The sequence below is a fragment of the Camellia sinensis genome, chromosome 3 (assembly GCF_055761805.1).
Source record: "Camellia sinensis isolate YWXY chromosome 3, ASM5576180v1, whole genome shotgun sequence".
NCBI lineage: Eukaryota > Viridiplantae > Streptophyta > Magnoliopsida > Ericales > Theaceae > Camellia > Camellia sinensis.
This window is the reverse complement of record NC_138963.1, coordinates 172,988,491-172,997,099: the sequence shown is the minus strand read 5'-3', so window position 1 is coordinate 172,997,099 and position 8,609 is coordinate 172,988,491. Positions and strand designations below refer to the sequence as shown.

At 32.5% G+C, this 8,609-nt stretch overlaps 1 protein-coding gene across 1 annotated transcript; it reads left to right on the top strand.

The window, feature by feature from the left end:
- The first annotated feature begins 4,954 nt into the window (after positions 1-4,954).
- LOC114323704 (tryptophan aminotransferase-related protein 3) lies at positions 4,955-8,536 on the top strand. The gene is made up of 5 exons (XM_028271361.2): positions 4,955-5,370; positions 6,643-6,937; positions 7,083-7,378; positions 7,551-7,834; positions 8,070-8,536. The coding sequence occupies exons 1-5, from the start codon at positions 5,033-5,035 to the stop codon at positions 8,279-8,281; spliced, it is 1,425 nt and encodes a 474-aa protein (XP_028127162.2). The 5' UTR covers positions 4,955-5,032; the 3' UTR covers positions 8,282-8,536.
- Positions 8,537-8,609: the final 73 nt, after the last annotated feature.

Sequence of the window (8,609 nt, the reverse complement as noted above, 5' to 3'; positions counted from 1 at the left end):
ATGTTATTTTATTTTTTTAATAGAATAAAAAATAGTTTTAATTCAATTACTTTTTCTTCACACTATTAAAGACGATATCGCGCTATCATGCTTCTACGAGATCTTTTAGAATGATTTTTAATCCAACAATTATGGCCACATCTTCAAAATTCCTTTAATCTGTCGCCCATCACTTTTGTCTTCTTCTACAAGTCTCTTATTATGAAGAAAAATATATTAAAAAAAATAAAAAAATAATATAACTCAAATAAACTAATAAACTGATAAGCCAATTTTTGTTTTTTTACCATCACAAAAAGGCCAAAGTCCACGGTGAGTAATACGACTGGAACTGGTTGCACGAGTTATGGCTCATGAGTCGACTCATGTGAAGGGATAATTGAGAGAGTTAAGTGTGGTGTTAATGATGATGGACACATGGCAGCAAAACGATGAAGCGATAGAGTGATCTTTAAAATATGGGATACTTATAATTTGTGAATGATTATAAATTTTTAGAATTTACTTTGTAGGAATGTGTTTAGTGTGATCTTTAAAATAATACACTTTTATTTATTGGATGCCTCATATATCCAATTATTACCTCTAGTAATTTTTAATTGTGATTTTTATAAAATGTGTGTAGAGTAGAATTTTTCAAATAATAAATTTAAAAATATTAGAAGTCTTAAATATTTCTTCAAAATTTCTATCAAACACTCACTAATATTCCACAAAAATTTTGATAAAACATTTGGATATCTAATATTTCTCTTATAATTGAATGTAATATTGTGGTCGTTTCTTAATTCTAACAGTGATACATACTTAAAAATGTAGTAATAAATGTAATATTAATTTTTTCAAGAACTACTAGATTTGTTATGTTCATTAAAAATAAAGAATTTAAATTTAGTGAGATGTCAAATTTGTTCCAGTGCATGATTTTTTTTTTTTTTGGGTTTGCATGTTCGGAATTTTTCTTCCAATGAAAAGTTGGATAAGTGAATATTGACCCAAAAGCACAACAAGATAACGGATTTGATGGCCATGGATCTCATGGATTTTATTTTTATTAGTTTAAATGCATTCGTAATTTCTAAGCTTATTTATTTTAATGAGATTAAGTGCGAAATGGGGAGATAATAAACTACTAATAATTGTATATGACCTCGTTTGTTTTCAGAGGTAGAATGGAGAGGATTCATAGTGAGAGGATTAATAGTGAAAAGATTGATAATAAGAGGATTAAGTAAAATTTTGTTTGTTTTGATGATAGTTGTTGGTGTAGGGATTGTTAAATTATTTTTATATAAAATAATAAAATAAATAAAAAAATACAAATACATCAAACGTTAATGTTCCAAAAAAAAATGCCCAACATGTAAAAAATTAAAAAATAGAAAAAAAATAAAACAAATAAAATTATGATTTTACTTAACAAAAAATACAAAAAATTAAATATTACTGTTAAAAAAAATGCCCAACATGTAAAAAAAAAAAAAAAAAGTCCGGCGGATTATTTTTCTAAGAGTCATGATAGACACCCCCTCTAATCACCACCCCCATAACCCCCCCCACAGACACGTGGCGGGTGGTGATTGGAGGAGCAGGAAAAAAAGAAAAAAGAAAAAGAAAATGTAACCAATGAGAGAGAGAGAGGGTCAAAGGGGGTGGGTAGAAAAAGGGGCATGAAACATTTTTGTTTTTCTAATACCAAGTCCCAAGCCTCTATTTTAATACCCTCCCCAAGGCTCATTCTATTACCAAGGGATTAAGGATCTCCTCTCCACCTCTCAAAATAAACATAACATATAATGGGTCATACCTCCATTTCAATCCCAATCCCAACTCTAGCTCTCTAAACAACCGGGGCCTAAGATCTTAGATTTTAAAGATTCAAACAGTCTCATCACTATCTAATGAAATCAATAATTTTTTTCAATTAACTTTTTCTTCAATGCCTACTTATTTAACCTGTTTAATTATATGATTTCTTATGTGGCTTTATGTAAACAAATTGTAAAAGTTCTTCATCTCATGGAAGTAGAAGGAATTGAATCAATCTTTTATAATTCTAATTCACTGTTTGTAGTGATGGATGCATTTGATAATTCTTGAAGGCATTAGAAGGCATTGTCCTTTTTTTTTAACACTACGCAAAAGGAAATGCCGGATTTCATATTGCTTTTTCTATTTAATTCTAAGATACTCTATTCCAACTCAAGGTAAATTGTTTTGAATGGAATAAATTGGTTATCTATAGTATACTTATGAAGGCAAAGAACCTTGACTAGGTGTCCTATCTTTTAGTCTTAATCCAACAATTTGTTTTGCCTCTTAATTTTTGTCGTTAATAATCCATTTTAGTGTTACATTTTTTTTTATATGATAATTTTTTTTAAACAGTTTTTTTCTTTAGCTTCTATAGGGAATCACATGTACTTTGATCACAAAAAAAATGCTCAAATGTGAATGTGATAATTGATGGTATTTAGTTTGATAATTGTAGATAAATTGGGAAAGAAATTGGTGCTTTTATCAAGAAGAGTTATGTTAGAAATTTTTTTATGTTCAATTCCTTTTAAGACATAGCTATTAGTTTTCATGTTTCTCATAAATATTTTGAATGATTTTACCAGTTATAATTTCTTTTAGTTGATTTTTTAAAGTCAAATTCAAGCGTTAAAGTGATTTTCCTACAAGTGACTGATTTACATTAGAAATATTGTGATTGTGTTGCTTTTTTCTATGTGTATTGGTGGTTGGCTCTTTTATTCTTAATTGAATAATTAATTTTTTTATTTTTAATAAGCTATGATAATTACTCTTTTGGAAGTTTGTCATTTTAAACTAATTTACAATAATTGAGTTTCATAGTACAATAAAATTATTGTCATTCTAAATTAATTTATTTTAATTAAGTTTTGTAAAACGTGTCATATTAAAAAAATTGTTGTGTCTTTTTAGGGCAATTTGGAAATATGGTAAAAAGTTAATTTTTTAACTTTTTAGTTTTTTTATAGAAAAAGTCACAAAAAAGCCAACTTTTTTAGCAAAAAAGCTAAAAACGTAAAAAAAAAATCAACTTTTTATTAACTTCTCAAAATATCACTCACTTAGACACAGGTTGTTCAATAAATTTTCCAAGTGGAGGAAAGACATTTAATATGGTGGTCCTTTATGCAAGAAGTTATTAATTATTTTTGAGACATTGTCCTGTGATATCTCAATGACGTTGTGATTAATAAAATAGATAAAATTCATAAATTTGTATTAAATAATGAAAAAATATATAAAAAAAATTATAATTAACATAGAGTATATCCATGACCAATTAATAATTTTTTCTGTTTATGCAATAATGGAGGCGACTCCATCCTTTTGTTTTTGCCCTTTTGTTTATTTGGCGGCACTTGATATCCCCCGCACACACCACTTATTTTATTCCACAACCACTTTGTGATTCTCTTCAAAATATATGTCCACGTCATATATTTTTTTAATAATGAATTGCAATGTGAGAAATAGGGGTGAATAACGGATATACTGATTCGTCAAAATCGATCAAATCGAATCGATCCGCCGCATTTTAGACGGATGCGTGATGACGAGCGGACGGTTGCAGATTGATTTTCTCCAATCTGCCAATTTGGCGGATGGATAGCGGATTTGAGGTTCCTTTGACCGCAACCGAACTGCCAAACCTCAAGCACCCTTAGTAATTTATAAGACTTTATGTTTTTAATTTGTTTAAATATTTTGTTTGTGTTTTCAATTGAAAAAAAGTTTAAATATTCCGTTGAAAAAAAAATTTCAACTTGAATATATTTTTTGAATTGAAAAAAATAAACGTATTATTTATCTATATTTTTTTGTTTTTAAATCTAACTCTAAAAGTAATAAATAGAAAATATGATATATGCTGGTTGGTTTTTGTTTTCAAAAACATATATAAATGTAACAATATAGAGATATACAATCTCTACTATTGCTCTGTTCATAGTTTTAGTGGTTTGAATTGTTTTTATATTTTAAGAACCACAGATTGTAATATTTTTTTGTGGATAAGGCATGCTGTGATTGTAATATGTGGATGAGGCATGCAGTGATTGTGATATTCTAAAATTTCAAACTTTCTTTTTTTGGATGAGACATGCAGTAATTGTAATATTTTTTTAAGTCATTGACTGTAATACTTTATCTTTTTTTTCTTTTCTTTTTTTAGAAAGTGCACAAGTTGAACTATGTTGAAAATTTATAAAATTTCAAACCGCCAAACCGATTCGCATCCATCCGCTAAACCGCCAATCCGCTCAATCCACATCCGCCGAATTGGAAGACGGATGCGGATTGATTTTTTCTAATCTGCCAATCTGACCATCCGATGGCGGATTGAAGGTTTCGTGGCCACAACCGACCCGTGCGCCACCCCTAGTGAGAAAGGACTTTCAAATAAAAATGAATGTCTCTTGACAATTAAATCTTCTAACCTAACCAAACCAAACCAAAAAAAAAAAAAAAAAAATTCTTTTTCATTTAATTTTTTTTCTTTCCCTTTTTACTTCATAAATTCAAGATCCAACATGGCCCCAATGTTTTGAATTTTGGAAAATACAAATATATAAATAAATAAATAATTGTTTTGTTATTTCTTTAGATTTAAGGTCTTGTTCCGTTGCAAATTTCTCCCATTTTGTTAGATTGTCTAGATAGTTGTCTAAGAACTGTTTGAAAGGAAATTGTAAGGGAAAATAACAATTTATTGTAAAATTAAAAAAAAAAATACACATCAATTATAAATTTTATATACATTAATAATTAAAATTATAAATTTGTTCATGTATTTATAATTTTTTTATCAAAAGCCCACTAAACTGTAATTTTTCCAAATTCTAACATAATATAAATAAATAAAATTATGAAAGTCAATTAATAGGTGATTGGAAACCGTAGAACACAAAAAAATTAATTCAAGTCATTATCAATAAAACAATTAAAAAGTTTTGTGGGAATAATATAGAGAAAGAAAAGGAAGACCCAAAGAAGAGTAATGAAAATGGGAAAGGTCCAAAGCTCCATGTATGGTTTATGCCTAGTGTCCTCCATGTATGGTTTATGCCTAGTGTCCTCCATAGCTCTAAATCTGTTGTTTTTGAGAAATCTGTATTATGAGGGTGTGGGTGTTGGAGGCAAGTGGAAGAAGTTGAGTTGGAGCCAAAGAGCAGCAGCAGAGGCAGAGGCAGTGGCAGCAGTGTCATGCTCAGGCCATGGAAGAGCCTACTTGGATGGCTTACTTGTTGATGGATACCCTGTTTGTGAGTGCCACAATTGCTTTGGAGGCCCTGATTGCTCTGTTCTCTCTCCTGATTGTCCTGCTGATGCAGATGGGTTAGCCATCTCTCTCTCTCTCTCTCAAACAGAGCCGGTTTTGGCCTAAGGCGAGCAAGGCAACCACCTTTTTCTTTTCTTTTTTTTTTGGCTCCCAAATTTCGATAAATTTTAAGGCCCCGAATAATTTTAATTCTTACGGTATTTTGGTTAATAAGTTTAAAAATAAAGATCCAAACTAATTCATTCATTCTAAATATAACTCGCATTATATTAACTTTGAATTTGTTTCATAGTAAAAAATTCAAATAAATGATTTTTTTTATTACTTATATGAAGGGCCTAATTTAAAACGAAAATGTCTCGTAGCTTGAAAGGGTCGAGCTCGAAACGGCTCGAAAATGGAAGAAGAGGGGAGAAAGAGAGGGAAGAGGAGGAGAGAGGGAGAAAGAGAGAGGAGAGGGCTCGTCGCCGTGGGTCGTCGCCGATCGTCGCAGCAGACCGTCCCCTCACCCAGCCCCGGTCGTCTGCCCAGCCCCGCCGACGTCGCAGCACCACCGTCATCTGCCCAGCCTCCCCTCCCCCTCTCCAACCGGTTTTTATGGCCCCCTCCCCTCCCTCCTCCTCCTCCTCCTCCTCCTCCTCCTCCTCCCTTCTCTTCTTCTCCCTTCTTCTTCTTCTTCTTCTTCGTTCTGTAACAAAACCAGGGAAGAAAGAAAAAAAAAAAAAAAAAATCGACATCAAAACGACGTCGTTTTGGTGTCGAGCCGCGATTTCAACCCGCGGTTTCGAGCTACGTAGCATGGTCGAATTTAAAAACCCCATCTTGGGACTCGAAAATCTCACGGCCAACCCTGCTCTCAAACACACAGTTTGGCTCAGTTTGTGATTGATATGTGGGATTCACCTAAAATATTGGTTGGTGATTCACAGATTAGAAACTTTGATAGTAACCGTTGTTGCTGTGTTCTTTACTTCTCTCTGCTGCTAACACATAAACTCATAGCAAACTGATCACTGATCACATATGTATGGAAAAGAATATGGAAAATTTATTAGTAAGATTCATATCTAAGAAAATTGAATCCATTCATATAAATTATGTGTCTGTGATCAGTTTGGGTTCTTACATTTATTCTTTACCAAATTCTTGGATCCTTTGCTTCTTTTATCAGTGTCTATGATAAAAAGAAATAGTATAGGACCCCCAAAAATTCAATTATTTTTTCCTTGACCCCATTGAAATCCAAGTAATTTTAATCAATTTGGGGATCCCCATTAACATTTTACATTTTTTTTTTTTTTGGTGGCAATTTTATGGGCTGATGGCAGTGGGGATCCATTATTCTTGGAGCCATTCTGGATTCAACACGCAGCTAGTAGCGCAATCCTAGTGGCAGGGTGGCATCGAATGAGCTATACTTTTGATGGTAAAACTACCATCTCAAAAGAACTCGAGAAGAGCATTCGCAGAGTACACTCGGTCGCCAAGAATGCCATTACAGACGGAAGATACATTGTTTTCGGAGTTGGCTCAACCCAACTTCTTAATGCTGCAGTTTATGCCCTTTCCCCGGAAAATTCATCCTCACCTGCAAAAGTAGTTGCTGCTACCCCTTATTTCCCTGTATGTACCCAATGCCTAGTTTTAGTTTCATTTTATCGCCTAAACTATTTCTCAATTATCAATTACAATTCTCTTGTCTTTTTAATTATATCAATTTTTACACTTACAATGAAATTTCATCTTGTCTTTCTTTTCTTTTTTTCAGGTTTATGAAATCCAAACTGAGTACTTCAGATCAGTTGATTTCAAGTTTCAAGGAGATGCAAATTTGTGGAAGAACAGGTCAATGGACGCAAACGTAAGTATGATTGAGTTTGTAACTTCACCGAACAATCCTGACTGTCAGCTGAACAAGGCAGTTCTTGAAGGCCCGTCTGTGAAGACAATTCATGATCGTGCCTATTACTGGCCGCATTTCACAGCAATTCCAGCACCGGCAGATGATGATCTGATGATTTTTACAATTTCTAAGCTCACTGGTCATGCCGGTAGCAGATTTGGGTAACAACAAATAAATTTCTAAGAAAAAACAGTGCTGATTCAGACTAATTGGTTTTATGTTGCATTTTTTTTTTTATCTTTAAATGATATATTCATATATATGACATACAATAAATATTTTTAAAAAACAAATTATGTTTTTTTTTCAAAATTGATAATTATTTTTCTTCAGGTGGGCATTGGTAAAAGATGAGACAGTTTACCAAAGAATGTTGCAATATATACAGACATCTGAATTGGGTGTTTCTCGGGATACTCAGTTGAGAGCGGCGAAGCTTCTAAAAGTAGTTCTAGATGGGGATGAGAGAGAAATATTTGAATTTTCATACAGAGCGATGAGCGAACGCTGGGAAAAACTGAGGACAACATTGTCAATGTTAAGGGGGCATTTTTCGATTCAGGAAATTCCACCTCAGTTCTGCACTTTTTTCCAACAAGTCAGGGGACCTTCTCCAGGTGATTTTCTCATTTATATGATTCAGAATCTTCTCATTTGAGAACCTTTATATTTCTTTCTCACTATGTCTACTAGTATCAACTGGGTTAATAGTACTTGGAAATTGGAATGCAAACAGATAATAAAGAAATAACATTGACACTTTCTTTGTTTCGGCTGAAAATATTTTTCAAAAACCAAGCTTATCTTGTATAAAGACCAGTTCTAATGCCTAGGAATTTGTACTGGTTTCAGCTTATGCATGGTTGAAGTGTGAAAGGGAAGAAGACGAAGACTGTTACGCAGTCCTCCGAGCAGCAAACATCATTGGCCGCAAGGGTACAAGGTTCGGTGTCAACAATCGCCATGTCCGGCTCAGCCTCCTCAGAAGCCAAAATGACTTTGAGTTGTTACTGAACCGATTAAGAAAATTAGTCTCCGAGGAAGATGGTGCTAAAATCATGTGAATTGTGAAGAATGAAGATCATAATCAATCATCTGTTGATTGTAAAACAGAATAATTTTTTTAAGTCATTTTATATTATTGTTGTTGACATCCTAAGAAAAGGGTCATGTCTATTGACCATTTTAAGTAGCAAATAAAATTTCTTAGGCTTTATGTTGTAAAGTACACTAGCATAATGCTTCCATATTCATGTAAAGTGTCTGTAACTCTCTAGTTATCCCGCTTATATTAACCTCTAAAGAAAATTCCTTTGTTATATCTCATTTTTCTGCTATTATATTCTTAAAATATAATAAAGAAATGTAATAAAGAGCAATGCTGGATACCTC